Source organism: Sander lucioperca, chromosome 2, assembly GCF_008315115.2.
Source record: "Sander lucioperca isolate FBNREF2018 chromosome 2, SLUC_FBN_1.2, whole genome shotgun sequence".
Taxonomy (NCBI): Eukaryota; Metazoa; Chordata; class Actinopteri; order Perciformes; family Percidae; genus Sander; species Sander lucioperca.
In genome coordinates this window covers 8847497-8869133 of record NC_050174.1, presented here as the reverse complement: position 1 = coordinate 8869133, position 21637 = coordinate 8847497, and the positions used below count along the sequence as shown (strand labels likewise).

The following is a 21637-nucleotide window of genomic DNA, read 5'->3' as shown; positions in this document are numbered from 1 at the left end:
TCTGTGCTTCACTCCTGTGTAGCTCAGAGTGTAACCTACTTATTCCATTTACATGGGGGCAGGCAGCCGTTCAGAGCAAATTCAATTGAAGCTCTCTGTATCTCCACTTCCTCCCTCAGCACTCAGCGCTGACTGAGAGGAGTCAATGGCTAAGAGTGGATCCCATCTTAGCGTTGTCATGGATACGTAGGCTTTGGTCTGTGGTGAGCTAGGGCCACTCAGGGCAAGTGATTTTAGACTCTTCCCGGTTCCCTTGGTCGGGTTATGGTAAATCTCTGATGCTCCACAGAGAAAACGAGGCCATGCAAGATGAGATTGGTAGCGCGAGAGAATTGATACAGTAGTCCCACACATCCACCCACATCTTTCTGTGGGGGCTCGATCTGTCTTTTGTGAGAATGATGATTTACATAGACATCTTCATCATGCAAGATTGAGCTCATCACATTATAAAACAGTTACAGTAATAAAATAGGGAAGACTCGGGTGCAAGGGAATCACGACAAATATTTGGTGGTATGAATTTTAAGACTTCAGATGAATTAATTTAATGAACAATGAAATCACACCTCAGAAATGGGTTTCTCCATGTCCGTTTGTTGGGCTCTCAAACACATGCAAACAAACCATGTATTCAGCTCGATTTTCAATTAGCCTTCCAAAGCTAAGTCCCAGCACAATAACAAGCTCATACAATTTAAATGCGCTGTGTACATAAAAAAAGCCTCCTGTTCCTTTCATCTAGGTGATGTGTCCCGCCTGCACCAGTGCTCAGATGCAGTTCAGACAGGATGATCAACGGACGGGGACGGATAGAAGTATGGAAATAAAATAAAAAACACTAGAATAACACACACACAAGCAGGTGTGGAGCAAGCAAACAGGCACACGCACAGACACACACATTGATATTCCTGTATCTGTAGAGAATGATTTTCACAACAATGAGCCCAGAGCAAAGCATAAATTATACTGGCAAGAGAATATAGGGAATCAAAGTGCCCTCTGGGGACACAACAAGCATTTTTTCAAGGGTTTGTGCTTTTTTAGGCTGAAAGCCTTGTCAAATCTTGTAAATCTCAAACTGATTGGATCACAATGCTACCAGATTCCTAGAATACAGTAAACACTCAACAGTGGTGTTGCATACAGTGTTTCCTCAATCCTTCATGTTTGTGTTGTGTTCGTGCGCATGTCTTTGTGCGCATACTGAGATGGGACACTCAGAAGAAAGAGATGGTGTGGCTACGGGTGACAGAGCATGAGGATAACAGTGACACCACACTCTAATTATCCTGTTTTTTTATAGCCTCTCCATCTTCCTCCCAGTGTGCGTATGTGTGTATGTGTGTGGGCACTTGGCCATGCTCTGCTGCCACTTTCTGGGCTTAGCTCTGACTTTATCCTGTAACCCAGAATACTGACAACATGAGCAATCTGTTTCCTCTCAGTGGAAACTTGCCTCACCTATGACAGCCGTCATGGTATCCAGAGAATGGGAGACAGCCAGCCAATACAAACCCTAACAACATTACAGGAACTAAAAATACATTTTTCAAACGACACACACTGCACACCAAAGGACATTGTGTCATAAGGATTTGGAACTCCACTCTATGCTCAAATGGTAAGGTTTAGATTTCAAAGAACACATAAGCCTCCGTGCAATGTGCTTCATATTCAGATGATAGTCATCATGGGACTTTGAACTTATAGTCAGAGCATAGAACATGCAAATTTGCCAATTCAAACATTCTGTTTATATGTTCAGCAAATCTGTCTTCCCCTTCTAATGGCTCCCATCATCTTTTTTTAATCTATATTTACTTTCCCCTTTTCTGCCTATTTTAGTCTATGCAAAACTTATTCTTACACAAGTCAATGCCATCACCCAAACGCTCAGTGTGTCCATTCAGGAAGACGTATTATAAATTGAAGCAGTGCTTTAGCAAAAACGTTCTTGGCAGTGCAGATGATTAAATACTGCTAGCAGTATCATTAAAAAGGTACTGTACGCTGTACACACTGGTTATTAAATATTAGCTTTTCTGTTCAGCTTAACATGAGACTGTACCTTCAAATGTTTGAATTAATGCAGGAGAGGCCTGACCTCAGACTACATTCAGTCGACCACTTTAGACGCCGATATGAATATTATGTTTATTATGCGCACAAAAACAGAAATGGACAAAAAGACGACCTAAACTTCATTTCAGAGAATTGACACATGAACATAGAATAGTATTTGGTCTTGTAACTCGGCTACATTATTCCATTTTATTCCTTGGCTTACTAGATATGTGTAATATGTAATATATTTACTGTATTAAATCACAAAATGACCATGATATGTCATCAGATATTAAGGAAACATGCTAAATTGAAATACTTTCTTCTTGAACAACAATGCTAAAGCCAGTACTCTTAAAGCGTTCACCTTAGAAATTTCCATTCTGGTCCAGAATATCCGTTTTTGTTTTGGTCTGTGTGTTGTCGTCCACTGCCCATTTTGACACACCGGTCTGCTTGCCAGATATGAAACACAGCGTGCTGCAGCCATGGAGGGAGCAACCAAATGAACTGCATCAACAGAGATAGAGTCTACCCGACGTAAAAAACTCGGCATCTTTCTAAACAGTTGCATGACCAGAGACGTTGGAAAACATGGGGAAATATTGAAGATGCATTTTAAAGATGGAGACAGCTTAGAGCCTAGAAGGACTTTATAGCCCTATTCACACGGGACAAGTGTTACCTGGTGACCTCTTGTCATTTGTAATAATTACAGAGGTTGTCTGTGATCTTAATCGCGTGCGAATCGGCCATGTCTATAATTTGTAAAGTCAAAATACCCCCGCAAATTACCTACTATATTTCGCCGAACACCGGGGTCCTGTGATATTAGTCCCATGCGAATCGACATGTCTGTGATTTGGCGGGGTCGTATATCATTTTTTCAAGGTTTTTGTTTCTTGTGCGCCTTTTTGTCCCTCTTTCGCAAAGACGGATGGGATCGTGGGGGGCTCCCCGTCCCCGAGTCGACGCGCTCCCTTCTGACGGTGATGCTGTGTGTTTGCCGCCGCGGCGGGATAGGGTATGCACCTCTGGTAACTTCTACTGGCCCTGGGCCAAAAAGATACGGAACCTCTGTGCGGCGGCCTCGCCCTGGCCGTCCTCCGCGCGCCTCTGGGTACTCAATTCTCGGGGTACATATATGTCAGTAAATTCGAGTAAAATCACAGGCTTCGCTTATCCTGTGCGAATGCGCCACATGAAACTCAGATGTGGGGGGATAATTTCTAAATCACAACGCTGTTATGCTAAAACCGCAAGTTTGACTTCCTAACTAACATAACTTAACTTTGGCAAAACAACCGTGTAGCCTTAATAACATTCTCCACATGTTGCTCTGCAATGTATGGTATGTTATGTTATGGAATATTCTTGTGGCTACTATCATCAGCTTCACGGTTTTGAAATGTTGGACAGTAAAGATGGACGTTAAGATGATTCCCACTTTGTTGGCATGCAACTATAATGTGTAATGTACAGCGTAAAGACTTGTAGTAAATTATTTTGTTAATACAACGCAACAACAGTGGCAGTGGTGGCCTAAAGGTTAAAGAAGCGACCTTGCGACCGGGAGGTCGTCGGCTCAATCCCCAGACCGACAGGATAAAATCTGGGTGGGGAAAGTGAAAGAGCAGCGCTTGTCCCTCCCTCATTACCACCACTGAGCAAGGCCCTTAACCCCAACCCCACCAGTGGAGCTGCTCAGTGGTCAGCAGATCAGACTGTGGTTGTACCGGGCAGCTTCCAGGTATGAATGTGTAACTGTGTGAATATGATCCTGCAAAAGAGAGGTTGCCTCTCAGTGAACCTTCCCTGAATAAATAAAGGTTAAAAAAAGAAAAAAAGTTTTGTATTCATCTACACATAAACTTAGACAAGGTTATCATCTTTATGGAAAAAAAGGGTATATGTTTATTTAATTTGTATTGTTAACGGAGTCTGGAACACAGTAAGGCTGGCAGTCACTGAACCCCAACTGCAAAGTGTGTATTTTCGGAGCAGTGGGCTTTTGTTTTTAGGATACCATCAACCATAGAGATATACACGTATATTTATCTATGACCGTCAACATAGCCAACATCTAGCTAACATTGAAGTCGAGCGGACGTTGGGTTCAGCGTTCTCAACCTGGCAACCCACGTGAGCTTCGAGTCTGCAAGGAGGGGCCGAGGGGAGACAACTCTCTACAGTATTTTGAATTTGGACTGCAGTACCCATTTTAAACACTAGCTGTCAGTAGTACATATTGCTCCTTTAATTCATGAGATCACCTCTTAGTGTACTATAAATACATTTTATTGTCCTCTATTACTATCAAGGTAGCTAATTCATGAATTGATGTGTAGTCTCACATGTCAAATGGGGACCTAAATACAATGTCAATGCTATCAGTGTCATGATGACGCATTTTTTCCTACAAACAAGCATACACACACTGTTAGGGGGGAAAAAAGGATGTCAAGGATGTCAAAAGGCTTTTACACCCATCTGTCCATTGTTATTACAGAAATGTGCTGTGGTTGTAGCCTAGCCTGCCCTGCAATTACCACCGTTTGCTCTGGAGAGGTTTCAGCTCAAAGTTAAAAAAGAAAAAAGTGACTCAATACTGAGGACAATGTTAACTTTGCTGGTGTCACATACTAAAGTATGTCAAAATGAGGACTCACTAGTGTGTAACCTTTATAGATATACTGCTTGAAAACAAGTGCCATTACTATATTGCACAATACAGATTTTTTACATCTAGCACATACAGATTCTATTAAATTAAGCTTTATATCACTTTTACAACATTGTGGTGGTAAACCAAAGAAGGGGTAGAAACGGGACAGACAACATGTTCATACCCACAACACCCTTCCCCACAACTTTCTGCAGACAGAAATGATGACATTAATTACACATCTTATGTACAATAGCTAATTGATAAACATCTTTAAGCAGAAAATGATTGGGAAAATGAGCGGATTTATAATTATTTGCCAACAGTAGCTTGAGCAATGGAATTAGTCAAGGGTCAAAAACAAGGCAAGAAAACTCAACAAGGCATAAAAAGTGCTGATAAATGCAATAAACGTGTGGGCTGTGATAAACAGTTCAAATTCCAGCAGGGACCAACAAAGCATTACGTACCACGATGATAACAACTATCATTCTGAGGCCAAACATTGTAAAAAAAATTTAAAAAAAACAAACACATTTTTTGCAAATGTATAGGTTTTTTGTAGCTATTTTTGTTTCAACACATATGTACAGTGGGAGGCTAAGGCTTAACCCTGGGGGATGGAGGTCATTTATATGCAATTAGACCTCTAGCTTGGTTCAACCAACACAACATACTGAAAAATACATTAATTTAATTAATGCATGACTGGCTGGTTGTTCATGCACACCAACACCCACGCCACTATACTACATTGCCACAGTAACAGAATACAGTTGAGTCTTTTACTGTGACTGATAGTCCAACTGCTTTGATTCAGTCTCTGGTGTATGGTATCCCACAATGCAATAGGGGCCTTTTACTGTAACTGCGATAAGGGAATAACTAAACCAGCTGGATACCGTGGAGCACTCAACAATTGAATAGCAGGGTTTGGTTGCCTAGTAACCATGGCAGGAGCTGATGATGATCTGGTAATTTTCAAAGTGCTTTTGTGTTATCTCGTTTTCTGACACCCTTTGTGCCTATTGTAGTTTAGAATAAGTAAATGTATGTATCAGGAAAAATGTATCAAAGAACCTAACCTATTGTCTTAGTACAGTCCCATTTGGGGAAACCAGCACTTCACTCCAGGGAGAGCAGATGCTGTATTTAGAACGTGGGCAACGAAAGGATTAGAAAAGGTTCAGGACTTGTACCTGCCCAACTCAGATAATATGATGTCATTTGAAGAAATCAAACGTAAGTGTGACATAGATAAAAATTTTTATTTATTTATTTCTTTAACTCAAAAGTTTCATAAGAACGAGTCAAAATAGTCTTATAACCAAACCTATAACATCCAACTTGGAAAAAATTATGTCTGATATAGCACCTTTGCTTAGGCTGTCTATCAGAGCTATATGATTTATTAGTGTCCAACTCATCAGAGAACTCAAATTGTAAACGGAATTTATGGAGTAAAGACATGGGAAAAGAGATCTCTTCAGAGGACTGGGGATCAAACTGCACAAAGGTTCACTCCCAATCAGTCAACACAAGGTTTAAACTGCTACAGTATAAATGGACTATGAGAACCTATATCACGCCAGTTAAATTAAATAAATATAACGGTAACATTCCTGGTCTATGTATAAAATGCTTGATAGAAAAGGGTACATTGTGTGTGGCAATGCAGTAAGGTCAAAGCTTTTTGGGAGGAAAGTAAAAAAACAATAGAAAAGATTATCTTAAAAGATGTTTTGATGAAACCTTTTTTATTTTAGGACTCTACCCCAAAGATCACAAGTACACAAAAAGTGAACAAATAATGATAGATTTGTGTCTTTTGCTAAAAAATCAATTGCATTATTTTGGAAAAAGTCAAACAGGCCGACTGTTACATATTGGGTTCGGCAAATGTTAATAACCTCTCCTCTGGAAAAAATAACATATGTCATTTGATATATAATTTTTGGAATGATTATATGAAATGCCTATGAGAGGTTATTTTTTTTTTTTTTTTTATTTAACTTCTTTTGACTTATGTTTGCTGTTCCTGTTTGTCTATTACATTTTTGTTTTTATCACGTAACACAATGTAGACTTAAGTGGTTAAATGCAATGCAAGAGAAGTGCATAATATTTATTCTACCCAATTTGCCCTTGTCGTGTCAGTCGCCGGCACGATGTTCTGACATTTTTGCCCTTTGATTGCAATGAATTGCTTCACCCCTGAACAGCTTCAGCCTTCTGGGCTGCATGTAGGCTACAGAGAAAGAAATCTGGTACAGCCGACAAGCAGCTCACTCTGTCACATGATCGTCAGAGAGCTTGCGGCACACTGGCCTCAACCGCCAAGCCGTGCTACAAGTTAAATGAATAGCTTCATAACACCTGAACCTGTCTGTTTGTTCTTTAACAAGCATTAACTAGTGCACCAAGACAGCAGGGTCAATACTGACACCATATCACCAGATTTATGACTGAGAATGAATCCTCAAGATACATTTATTTTCAGAGATGGTAATTTGTTCAGTATCAGAGATAAAATGTTCTTAATGGGTATTAAAATACAAGTGTATCATTTTATTGTCACCAATAAGTAGGCCTGTCATAGACAATGTTCATACAGTATGTTACCCGCACTGCCATAAAAAAGGCACCATAAAAAAAATGGCGGGTACAATCTGACACCTGACCTGATAAGATGATAAGATAAAGCTCTAATGGGATTCCAAGTACTTAAACACACGCCTAATGAATGTCATTCCAAATACATATTTAAAATACGATTTTATTATTTATTTGGTATTTATTTTACATTTGGATACATGTTTACTTATTATTTTATTTTCGGAATTTTAAGTGTATCAAATAAAGAAGAGACTTCACAATTGTTAGTTTTCAAAAAGCAAGTAAAAACAAATGAATAACCACTGAATGTGAGGAAGATAGTTTTGAAATGTAATAAATTCCAATTTAACATTTGAAAATCCTGTTTGATATAATTTGTCAGACTGCAGCACACTGAATGCCCCGCCAGAAAAAAAAAGCATTTAGTTCATCTTTCAGACAAGTGTCTGAAAGTACTATTTGTGATTAGAACATGACATAAAAACGGAGTCAAATGCAAAATCTTCAAAGACTAGGCTGAAACTGACACATTTGTTTGACGCAGTCTGGTTTTGGTGCTGGCAAGGAACATAACATTACATTTAAAATGGATTAATTTAAGTTCAGATGCAAATGCGAAGCTTTCCTTTCCCAGAATAAAATGATCTGTGTCAGGTTCTGGAATGTTTTTTGGGTGAGGTTAATTGATTGAGACATTAATTCTTTTCACAAATAGGCAATTTATAATAACATTTCTTTAGGCAAAATACCTATGTCTAGTACTCTGAAAATGACTATGTCTAGTCATTGTTTGAAAAATGAAGCCAAGCTATTTTTTCTGAATACATGAGAGTTTGCAAAAGCTGTTTGTGTTTATGACTTCTCTCAGTCCTTAACTGAAGTATGTCACGTACATCCTGGAAGTTTGTGATAACGTGGGATCTAAATCTCACTTTCATATCTCTCTCTCTCTCTCGCTCTCTCTCCTATCATTCCTGCCACTCGCCACTGTATGCAAGAAAGAAATACCACACAAACAATCTTAGAAATGCATCTGTGAATTGGAAAAAAAAACACACTTCTGTTGCTCAGTCCAAATGCAGCCTGGGTCTCTAAACCCATTAAACTCATTAAAACTCACCAAAAATACCCTGAGCAGATGATTCCGGGTAAACAAAGGTTAAGGCAGACAGATCAATATTAAATCCACCCAATTATGCTTGCATCTCATAAAGCAGCTCTCTAAGCAAAGCTGCATTATCATTCATGTCACTTCTGTCTACGTCACAACTCCAGCAGACGTCACACAGACACATTTGTTGGTGGCATCACTGCTATCAGAGTGACTAGTCTCATTATCCCTTTAGAAGAAAATAGGCTAATTTCTATTTTACCATAGCACTGATTCTCCATAATTCATTGATATCCATCATTGGCATCATGGGCGTTGTCCAAACACATACACTGGGTTAGGCATGATGCAAAATAGTACAAAACTCAAACTCTTAAAACTCATGAAATACCTGTGCTTACCAATATAAACCAAATTTCAGTGATCAATCAACTATAAAGCCTCTGCAACGGCTCTGTAGTGAGGAAATTTACTCTCCCCATTTGGCCCCAGACATTTCTAATCAACAACAGACTAAATCTCAGGTCCGTGGAATAATCGAAAATGTGCTTTGTGGAACCCAGTTAGATTTACAAGTGACCCCTTCGCCTGTGTTTTATATGGTTTTCACACACAGTTTTTCTCCCTGCTGCACTCTTAATCAAACGGCTTCTATATGGGAGGTGTGAAGCCGTTTGTGTGTTGGATGGGTGGAGAGGGAGACACACACACACACACACACACACACGCACGCACGCACGCACGCACACACACACACACACACACACACACACACACACACACACACACACACACACACACACACACACACACACACAGAGGGAATAGATAGAGCAATCACATTTCTTGACGATCGAATGCTAGACAGATAAGTAACCAGACAGACAGAATGACACAATGTATGACACAGACAGCCCAAAGATAGCAGGACATTCTTACTTTATTCTTGGCCATACATATTGAGGTTAAGATCTTTAAACTATCTAAACTCTTTAAACTAACTAAATCTGACTATTCCCAATTCAAGGTGATCTTATCAGCCTACAAGCATAAAACACCTGCCTGACCACCTGTAAGATGCCTGTCTCACATTTCTGCTTCTGGCAATTTTAGTTGGTTGAAAGACAATGTTACACGCTCATTACGTTCACATGCTCATTCTGTCATCACTACATAATGCATGAAAACCATTAAAAGGAATGGTGAAGTCTAGATTCTGAGATAGTGAATTCACTGATAGATATGAACTGATAGCTATGTGTCTATCATGTACATGTTCCAGGCAGACATCAGCTTTACAAGCAAATCATTGTGTTGTGAATGCATACCTCAACTATGGTGGTTTTGGCTGCCTTGCACATAGGTTGGTTGAAGTTCCTGGCTGTTTTCCTGACACAGAAGAGCAAGAAAGAGATTATATGAAAACAAATAAGAAATAATAATAATTATAATATTGCAACCAAAAGCAGAGATACGCAATAAACTCAAAAAACTGTTAGTGTAACATCCAATATCTAATATCCAGTATAGCATGTTAGTTAACTGGAAGAGACTGCACTCTTGTGGAGAAAGACTTTACTACATCTACTAATTTCTATACAGCAGGTTGGTTCAAATTACCATACTGATTCTAGATGGAGGGTCAATACTTAATTAGATTGTGTTAGAACCAATGAGGTTATCCGTGAATAGGTCTAAATACATGTATATTGTTGACCTGGAACTAAATTAGTAATGACCAGTGATGATCCTAACCCTATCCTGGAATGAGTGTGCTGTCTTAATAATTCAAGATATAGAAGCTAATGTAAATACTGTGATATGTTCACAAAGTTAGAACAAACAAAAGAAAACCATGTAGCTAATACTGATTAGAATCAGCCCATACAGCACATCCCTCAAAGATTTTATGAAAAATAAGGTCAAGGTTCAAATAACTGAATTCCCATTGCCAAGAACATCTCAAAATGAAAAACAAATCAAAACTTTTCTTAAATTACTGTTTCACTCTCACCACATGACATCAGAAGCATGTTGTGCAAACACAGGCAAGGTGATTAAAACAAGTCTAATGGGCTTTGAGGCAGGAAGAAGCGGAAACCTTTACTAGATAAATACTGGTATTGTCACAATACAAAAGGTCTGTGCTACTGATGTGTGAGCAGTAAGCTGCTTGCATTCCATTTCATCTGTTACCTGAAAATAATATTTCCAGCCTTGTCAGCTTTCCATGCCTTGACCAGTGCAAAGTCTCCAGTGATGGCCTTTTCCATGATGTAGTGCCTGCCATTGAACTCCCGCACCTGTACATTGAATCAGAATCAGAATCAGAAAGGGTTTTATTGCCAAGTAGGTTTTTTAACACATTCAAGGAATTTGTTTTGGTGTTGTTGGTGCACGTCACACATTCTCTAGATGGAATATTAAACAATATAAGTGTAAGTATAAACAATATATGTATCATATAAGTATATGTACACAGTATGTATTAAATTAAAAATAAATATATAAATAACAAAATAAAGAGCAAAGAGCATTACAGCAGACAACACAATCCATGGAGTCAGTGGCACTGGATGTAGTTGAGGATGAACATGTTGACCTGTTTTACAGCATTTCCACCTTTGGCCCAGATACTTGACTCCAGACCTAGATTAGTCATTACTGCTGATTTTTTTCTTTCACACAAGAAAATCAATAGCACAACAAACATTCATGGCAAGGCATTACGCCATCTGTGAAAAGTATTATTTTGAACATGAGGAACTTCAGATTTTTTCTCTCATTATTTAAATGCAATAAACTGGGGCCTGCTACAACACTAGAACCAAACCAGACAAACAAGTTGCAATTTTCATTTGAAAATGTTCATAACATTGCAGGCTTTTCCCAGACATGAGTTTTGCTCTGTGCTCTAAATGTATATATTCACATGACAAACGTGAACTCATTTCAGCAGTCAGTCCTCCTTCAGCATGTTTTTATAATGTAAAGCCTATACTGATTAATTTATCCAAAGCAGGGAGTGGAAGTTGGCTTTCACTTCTGGCAAAAACTACAACACACCACACCCAAGCTTTTGGGAAGCAAATAAGGATAAGGGGCCATTAAGAAGTGGATTCAAGACTACTTTAAAGTACCACACCTACGTTTGACAGCAGCTCTCAACAAACTAAACAAACTCTCAAGAGAAGTGGCCATGGGTCTGGAAAAATATACAATAAGCTAAAGAAAGTTTTCATTGACAACACTCTCACCTCTCTCTTCTCACTGGCGATGGCAATGCTGCCATCTTTGTTGTACTTAATAGGGGAGCCTCCCTCTTCGATCAGTGTGCCATAGCCAGTGGCTGTGAAGAAGGCTGGAACCCCAGCTCCCCCAGCCCTGATCCTCTCTGCAAGGGTTCCCTGTGGGGAAAGGGTGTCAGGTTAAAAGATTAGTACAACATATAAATGTCAACTGCATGACTTTGTTTATACATCATTTGGATGTTAGAATTTAACATGTCAAGACTTCTTGACTGAGTTTGTGAATGTGTGTTTTCAAATGCAACATCATCTGTACTTGTGGAGAAAATTCATGTATGAACGTCTGTGAAGGTTTTCAGTCATTGAGGTCATAGTTATCCAAGGAAGGTTAAAATCAAGGGCAACCGGGCTTGGTTAAAGGGGCACGAAGACGTTTCGAACAAACTGAAGAGAGACGAAAACAGCTTCAAGCACCTTAAACCAAGTCCAGTTGCCCTTGATGTTGACCTTCCTTGGGTATTAATGTATAAAGCTTTCCAAATGCTTTTTTCTGACCAACCTGTGGTGTAAGTTCCACTTCCAACTCCCCTGTCAGATACTGTCGCTCAAACTCTGCATTTTCCCCGACGTATGAAGAGATCATCCTCTTGATCTGCTTAGTCTTAAGCAGCAGGCCCAGGCCAAAGTTATCCACGCTGAAGAAAACATACACATGGTATTTTGAACCTTAAAATAAGTGCAATTAGGCTACAGTACATTGAACAAATACCAATACAAAGCAGTGTGGCTTTATTAGGGCTGGGACAATATGCTTTGTCCCGATTTGATTCTTTCACGATACATGGGTGCCGATTCGATTTGTAATGTGACTTTCATTTATTGCAATTCTAGAAGTATTGCGATTCGATAGTTTTGAGTATTGCGATTTTCTTTTCATTCTATAACAAAAACAGAAGTTGAATTATACACTTCTAGAGACAATATATCATGATACATTTCTAAAAACTAATCATTTTCTAAAACGAATGCACATCACATGCACATTATTTTATTTGTAAAGAAGAACATAACATGGATTTTCTGCATTTTCTGCTTTAGGTCTGTTTTGCAGGAAACGGATATAATGTATTCGACATTGGCAGTACCGTATAAACAGAAACTATTAGGGTGAATCATTGGTAAAAAAAATTTATAAAAAAATATTGATTCTAGGGAAAAGAATCAATAAAAAAATCGTCGCAAAAAATAAATCACAATACATACAGTACATACTCACATTTTCAATACTTACTTAGAAACATCACTCATCATCTCCATGCAACTTGCCGGAGCTTATAGAGCAGTTTGACAAAGAAGAATGGGGGGAAATTGTAGTGTTCAGATGTGCAAAGCTGATATATAGACTCAAGGCTGCTAAAGCTGCCTCTACTCTTAAAAGGGTGCAAATACATATGCAATCAATTCTTTTGTGTTTCATATTGTCAAGTAGCATGGCCAGAGTGTCAAAAAATGATAAGAAAGCAGACTTCTTGAATTCCAACGAGTGCGTACTTGACAGTGTGGCCAAATTCAAAAAACTTGAGCAAAATAAAAAAAATGTACTGGTACCAAATGAAACAAAGCACATGCTTATCGTCTATACTCTGTAGGATGAATAAATTCTTTCCAAAACACGTGTTTGTGGCAGCACGGCTTCTCATCTATACTCTGTACAACTAATCAATCAATCAATCAATTCTTACCTAAGCACGTGTTTGTGGCAGCACGGCTTCTCGTTAATACTCTGTACAACTAATCAATTCTTTCCTCTCTTCAGCAGCTAAATGCCACTGCCCCTATAGGGCTCTCAATCCACCCTGGACTGCATCACTATATCTCAGAGGTGAGCCTAAAACATTTCTAACAATACAAAATCTCCACAAAGCTAGACTCACCATGTGCTCCTCCACACAATTAAAGGACACTTTACGAAGTAAGTAGCGCTGTGGAGTAAGGTCTGGCAAGCGAGACTATGAGGTAAGTAACTCTCCCAATTACCCATCAAATGCATCAAACAAAACATTTTTTTTTTAATCACCACAAGGTGTCAATAGAGAAGTGACTGCACTTTAATGAACCTGTGATGCTCATGTTGGTCTCAAGTCTGGGTTACACCTGCTTCACACGATACTAAAGGATGTCAACCATGGACAAACCGTCATTTGAAAGCAATAAAAACATTCTCAAACATAGAAAGGAGTAGTCACAGCACTAACTTTCAGTGACCAATGAAAGTTATTGTGTTACTAGGGTTGTTGAAATACTCATGAAATTGGTACTGTATATAAGATGACTTTATCTGGCTGGTCAGTCATTAACCTATGAAGGCATAGTCTTTATAAACCTTTTTAAAAACATATAAAGCCGTTTTAAACCGGATACTGTCTTGTGATACAAGATAAAAGTACTTGACTCTAAATCAATCATTTTTATTATTTGTTAAATTAAATCGTACGAGGTACAATTCCAGTGAAATGTAATCCCATCAGCCTCTACAACGTGTGCGTGAGTCATAGATAACAATATATCTAAGCCATGTGCTCTCAGAATACCAAAAATAGATGACTAAAAAGCACCCTGTCACACACGCCTCTAGTGTTACAACACATCATAGGTAGTCTATAAGAGGATTTGACTAATGCTAACATTTTGTGATCTTGTGCATGGCATTGCCGGACATGCATGTGTGTTTGAAGACAAAAACCTTCTATCAGGGCACACAATATATCAGTAGAATCAAAATGCAAGCTTGCCAAGCGAAATGCTCATTGATCAGAGCAGCCTCCAGCATTGAACATAATTTCTGGCTTTTATACGGAATCTGTACTGATTAACAAATGAATATAACGCTGCAGGGGGTGCAGTTCTGTCACAGCTCAATGATATCCTTGTGTACAGCTGATTCTCTCTCATCTAGTATTACAGTGCTTAAAGAGCCCACTGAGTCAGTGAGTGTGAGTGTTCCCCATTATGCTACAGCTTTCAAAGAGCAGAACTTCAGTACCCCAGGGTATTGTTCATGATTACTGTATAGAGACAAATAGACACGAACCATATTTTGGCTATTTACCAAATGAAAGCAATTTTTAACTAAGACTTGTGTAAAGAAGTAAGGAATGCCCTCTCCATTATCATGTACAAGTAACACAAAGTTGAGACTTGAAGAGGATTAACAACTCATTCAGGCATTTAAAAATGAACAAGCAGAGGAAGTGGAATTTTTAGCTTTAGGAGACTTCACTCTAAAATTACATTACATAACTACTTCTTTCCCCTGCCAACCCTCTTCCCTACAGAGCCAGGACATGTCAACACGCTTTTGCTACAACCAAGAAAACAGTGGATATACTGTACAGTACACAGGCTGTAGCATATTGCTGCTAACGGCAACGTATCTCTCAAATTTCAACTCCCCTCGTTGCAATATAAGCCAGATGCAAGGCATGTACTCGAGAGTACTATATGTACTATAGTTCCTACTAAATGAATTTGTAGACTGTAATATGCATAAAATTTTCCACTGTGTTGGAACTGGCTCGGAAATGCTCAGAAACTAAACAAAAGAGAAAATATGGCCACTATTTGCAAGTGGTTAGAATCTTCCCCAACAACTATTGTCTGCATATGGAAAACATTTAGGGGGAGCAATGATTGTTCAGAGGGATTCCATTGCTCAAGCAAATACTTTGAGTACCTGGTCCAATAATCAATATTTACCAAAAATCAAAGTCCACAAGAAAATTCTAGTGAAGAGTAAAATCTGTGAAGCACACTAACATACTCCATAGGGCTGTTTCTGGCTAAAACAACTACTGGCATGGAGAAATGTATCCACAAAGTCTGTGCAGAGACTTAAAAGCCATTTTGATCTTCCTACTGCACAACTACAATAAGTATCACTGTGTGCTACCACATATGTGATTCTAAATCTCAATTTTGCAGTTTTGTCAGCATAGGCAAGTTATTTCTTAAGTTGAGAGTGCATTTTATTACAGGAACTGTATACTGCAATTACAGTAGCTGATCCCTATCGTTGAAAAAAGGGAAAAAGTAATTATTTCCTGCAAGTTCCTTAAAATAGCCACCATCAAGTTGGCAATACCATTCCACAGATAGTTGCACAAAGAAGTTTTTAGATGATAAGATGATAGAGATGCAATGCAATTCTCCAAAATAAAAACAATATCAGACCACATTGTAATTGAATTCAGAGTTGACCACAGAGTAATATTAAGCTTTTTTAATGACAAACGTAACAAAATACACAATTAGAGTTTGTAAATTTAGGTTAAAGTTCAATATTTTTGTAAGCCAGTGGCAGCGCTTTCAATGTAAAAATTAAAGAATTTGTGTGTGAGGTGTTGAAAAATATATTATTTTAAATTGCAGTCTGTAATCAGAAGGGAAAAGAGGGTAATTATTTTTCTGTTTCATAATTAAGTAGATAAGATCACATTTTGGTCACTGTCTTAAGTTTCAGTGTTGCTATGTAAACAATTCAGTTTAAGTTTACTGTGTGGCTGCACAGTGGTACTCAATTATGGAAAAAAGACTGCAACATGACAACTGACAAGACAAAGACTGTTTCCTAGTGTGCAAGAGAGACATCAACATTGTGCTAAACAATGTCCAGGAAAATTGAAGTGAGACGCTCAGCTGCCAGTGCATGGGTAAATTTAGGTCTTGAATATGGTTTCTGAGAGCTTTTTTTCTTTGCACAACTTTCTACTGAGAAATGTATTCTTCAGTCTTATATGGGTTTACAACTTGTCTTATTCCTATATAACTGAAAATTAAAAAAGGTTACCTCGCCTATTATTTTTGCAATTTGTATTCCCTTAATATTAAATGTGTGTGTCTAGGATTATCACGATTCAGATTTTTCCTAAAATATTGAGCCATGAACCCACTGTATAGCAGAAACAATGACTAAATCTATAGCTTGAGATACTGCATGTCAAGGTATGCATTAACAATACATAATAAAGGGCATTGAGGTCAGCAACTTATTGCCAGAAGAGAAATCTCTGAAAGTTTATCTGAGGTCTATCTCACTAAGAGCAAAGGCACACATCACACGCAATATCACCTGACCACTTAAGGAGTGGCAGTCACTGCAACAGACCTTTTTCCTTGAAAAATCTGATAACTTATCCGAAGCTAACTTCAGGTCATCTCTCCGATTATGATTAACACTGCTTGTTTGACAGCAGTGACAAGGTCACCAATACGAGTTTAAAACAGGTCTGTAAGGTGATGAAGTGACAGACTCCTTCATGAGTCCAATCAGGATTTCCCGTTCACTAGCTGGAGAGCTACACAGGAGTGACAGGGGCCAGCCAGGGGGAAGTCTCACTCACTAAGGGTTTCTACAGGTTTCACCAAGTAAAATTTAAGAATTTTTAAGACCTTTTCAACACCATTATGAATGAAAAGTAAGACCTATATCACGACATTAAAAAAAAAAAAAAGAGCGAGATGAGTCCGGAAACATTGTCTGAAACAATTCTCTGATATCCTCATTGGCATTATATGACTGGTGTCTAGATTGACTGCAAAATAAGTTGCATGTTGTTCTTATTTGTAGTCGTAATACAGTGAATTATATTGGCACTAGCGACAGAAAGAACTACAACTCCACAGAATAAAAAAAAAAAAAAAAAAGAAAACATTGTAAAGTGCCGCGGGAACATTTCAATGAGAATTGGAGGTAGCCGTTACATTGACATAGAAAAATTAAGACCCGTTTAAAATATTTTAAGACCTAGAACACAATACTTCAGGGAATTTAAGACTTTTTAAGGCCTAAAATTTTGATTTTGAAATTTTAGAGACTTTTTAAGACCCTGCGGAAACCCTGCTCACTGACCTTGTGAACTTTTGTTTTCACAAACTATCACTTGCATTCAGGACATCCTCCAAAACTGATGACAGAGTTGACCCCTTTGAATAATTAATATTTAAGTTAGCAACCAGAGTTAGATTGAACTTCATTTTCATTAAACAGTTTTTAACACACACCTTCCACTGAAACAGAAATGACATATGATGTGATATGTGACACTGCAAACATTTCCAGGTTCAAATGTGAATCAATCAATAACCAGAAGTAAATAAACAACTCATCTCCATCAACACATCTTAAAAAACAGGTTTGGATTTTGGAGTGGTGATGGCGTTAAACTAATATTAAAATCAAGCCCCCACCACGGAATGCACTGCATGGTTTTAGCACACAGTTACATGAGGCATCTGCGTGTTTGCTAAGCATGCATGTACTGTATGGTACACGCATGCTTCCTCCCCTCCACACACACTTACCCTGCATTGTTGCTGACTGCAGTTAGACCAGTAACGCCGGTCTTCAGTAAACTGTTGATAAGATTCTCTGGGATACCACATAATCCGAAGCCTGTGTTGGAACACAAAAAAAGAGAGTAATGCATAATAAACAAAAACAAATGGAAGCAACCAATAAGTGATTGCAAAACATGTGAAGGGTTAACTATGATAATGTAAGGTGGAACTTTCACCTAGTAGTAGATAAGAGACGTGGCAGATTTGGAAAGAAAAAAACAAATGATCTTTCCAGTAGTTACAAATCACACATAAAAACCCCAAAGTCCAATAATATGGTCAACACTGGATCAATCATCAGGCAATTCCAGTCATGTGTGGATAGGGTGTTTTAATATTACACTGAGTGATGCAGATAGAGGTGTGACACAATGGAAAATGTGTAACAAAGTCACTCCGAACTTGACTAGTTCAAGAGCTGTGGAATTTACGTGTGCTCTTTTTGTGGATGGTAATTAACCACCATGCCACACAGAGTTTTGCTGTTAAGTGGTTATTGAACATACATTGTTGATCATGTTTTTGTACTTTTCGTCCGTTAACAAAACTCGTTGAAAACTAAGGTAATTGGCCAGCACTGTCATTGAGGTGTGCATTTAACCATCCGACAATCTTCGTGTTTGTTTATTGTATATCTCACCTCCCACAAGAATGGTAGCTCCACTTGGGATATCTCTGACTGCCTCTATAGGATCTGAGAAGAACTGTGAACTTCTATGGCTGGAGGTAGAAAAGTAACAGCCGCAGGTCTGTAGAAAGCAGAACAAGAGATGCATGAAACGCTTTAATTTTTTTTAAGAGCTCCAACCAGAAAAAGAAACTAACTATAAGTGATTCTGTATTTAAAAAAAAAACACATTAGTATAATGCTTAAAAATGTAAAACGCTGCTAGTTAAAACAAACCTGACTGATGCCTGAAGGCAGCTAATATGTTTGTACAGTTTAAATGGTTGATTCATTTAATCATTATATAACATATTCAGTTTATTTAGTTGAGGAAGGGAAAGATATACAAAACTGCTGAACAAATCCGACAACAAAAGAAGCAGAGCTTTGGGGTAGCCCACAGTCAAGAGTCCCAACGTAACAGTTAGCTGAGGACTCAAATCTGAAATCCTCTGTGTCAACACTTATCCACTGTAACTGTACCTGTGGTGCAAAGACCAATTTTTCAAAAATAATTTTACAGGACCATTTGCCACCATTAATTTCCCAGACAGTGGCTACAATGGATTGGAACCATAATGAACTTCACCATACCCATTATATTCACGCTTTAGTATTATGGTGCTGATTCTGTATGTGTAATGCAATTGCATTGTAAACCTGTAATACTGACATTGGATATTTACATATGTGTGATTTCTGACTGCTTTTAAAATATTGAACTATTTCAAACACTGTTGGTCAGACTTGGAGGAGGAAACTAAACATAACTTTGCATCGGGATGTTCCTAGCCACCTCCTCATTCATAATTTTCCTTTATCTACAAATGAAGTGCCATACTGTATACACCTTGTTATGCAATATTGCTTATTCAACTAAATGAAACATACACCTGTCTATTTTAATATCTATTTATTACAAGAAAAAAGGCATCAAGTCATGATCAGTTAATGAAAAGCTAGTTCTTACGGTCATCCAGATGGTTTACAATTGGTCTAAAAGGTTCAAATTACTATACCAATTGCTGTAAAATCAGTAACACTGATTCAAGATAATGCTCAAAGGGCCATGTTACCTCGAGCATTTCCAAAATTTGCTTTCCCCTTAGTTGTCATTTCAGACATCACATTGATTTCCGAAACCATACTAGTAGACGTGACTATAACTTGTACAATGTCATGACTGTGGGGTGGAACATGCAAGCACTTTTCATTTCACCTACAACACACCTTGACATTGGACCTAACTGCTGCATGTAGAACTGCGGGTTTGACTAATGTGACAGCATGTGATGTGTCTTATGTCACTGACCCACTGCAAAGTCATATTATGCGTTACTGTTAACAGTTTGTAATATGGTTTCGACTTTGTGTTGATGAAAATATTGAGAATCCCCGCCGTAGCCATCAGCTTGAGGTCAAAGTAAAATTAAATAAATCCATAAGGATATGTAAAGATTGGTAAAATCCCCATACTAAATTCACGTTATTTTGAAAATGTTACACGAAAAATCGAATACAATCTTTATAATATTATGATCTTTTAATCTTGCAATCATTCGCAACCATCTCATTTCAACAATGCTATTTCTACAACAAATTAACGTTAACCGTTTAATACCAACCTTGGTCAATTGGAGATTAGCCAAATTTAATTTGGTTCTGCAGGGATATGAGACGTTTTTGTAGAATAAACTCTGCGCTCTGTACAAAGCTTTGAAGGCCGCCATGTTTTAGATCTATACAAGGAGGATGAGCCGATGAGCAGAGTGAAAGCTCCAGCCGGTGGAAGACAGATGATGTATGCTGAAAGGTCGCAAAATGTGGCTACCAGCAGTGCACACACCAAAACGTCAGAGCCACGATGACATTGGCTGGTGTCTCAATGGGCTGGACCAGAGGCTGGACCAAGCAGTAGAGGATAGAGGATAGAGGGGGCTCGGCAAGCTAATTTGAATTTAACCCTTTCACCACAACCACAATACGGTGGCCGAGCAGGGCAAACGCGCTTCAACGGCCCCCTGGTGGCTGGCTGCAGTCAAAACCCGACCCTCGGGCTCCATGTTAGCGGATGGGCAAAACAAAAATTGAAAATACACGTCAATTAATTTCCCACGAAAATGGTTTGTGTCATGTTTTGGTAGTTCTGTTCACGTTGATGTTTGTTCAAGTGTTAATTTTTCTGATACGTTTGGTTTTCATTAGTTATTTGATGCAATAAAAACGGGGGTGAAACGTCATGATTGACAGCTATGATTGACTCGCGATTGGTCGGGAGACGATACCGCGACTCCTGTTCCACCCACCGCCTGATCACTACTACAGAGCAGAGCCATATAGAACACTCTGCTACAGAGGAGGGTCTGGCAAAGTGACTGGCAGCGCCCTGATATTTTGGCTTTACTTTAGTACAGTGGGGGAAGCTGGAGGAACAACATTGGAGAAGCGTCTTCCTTTTTATACAGTCTACACTTAAACGTGCTGTAAATACAGAGATGAAACATTGTAAAAAAAAATTAAAAAAAATACTATAACTTCAAAAACACGTGCAAAACGCTACAAATACAGAAAATATGCAAATTAAAAGAAACACAGTATGCGAGTTTCTCTCTTAACTACAGCGGTATCTCTCCTATTAATTATGTTAACCTACTAGATAAATGGGGAATTGGAATGATAACGTAATGTTTTCATACTGTAGTCGAGCCACTTTTTTGCATTGCTGTCTCTGCTGCTGCTGGATGTATTATACCCATGGATGTATTAAGAGAACGATTAAACCCCAGGCCAGAGCCATCACTCTGCCCCAGGCGTATGTATGGCCGCACCATAGACTGTAGTCTATGCGCCGCACACAGAAACAT

At 38.5% G+C, this 21637-nt stretch overlaps 1 protein-coding gene across 1 annotated transcript in view; it reads right to left on the bottom strand.

Moving 5' to 3' along the window:
• The window catches only part of oxct1a (3-oxoacid CoA transferase 1a), a 49885-nt gene extending 29187 nt beyond the window's left edge, over positions 1–20698 (bottom strand). Inside the window, exons 1-7 of the mRNA XM_031305005.2 lie at positions 20399–20698; positions 18747–18855; positions 18071–18161; positions 12270–12405; positions 11720–11869; positions 10659–10765; positions 9791–9851 (exon numbers count right to left, since the gene is read on the bottom strand). Of these exons, the coding sequence (XP_031160865.1) occupies positions 9791–9851; positions 10659–10765; positions 11720–11869; positions 12270–12405; positions 18071–18161; positions 18747–18855; positions 20399–20503 (759 nt within the window). The 5' untranslated portion in view covers positions 20504–20698. The remainder of the gene's footprint in view (positions 1–9790; positions 9852–10658; positions 10766–11719; positions 11870–12269; positions 12406–18070; positions 18162–18746; positions 18856–20398) is intronic.
• Positions 20699–21637: the final 939 nt, after the last annotated feature.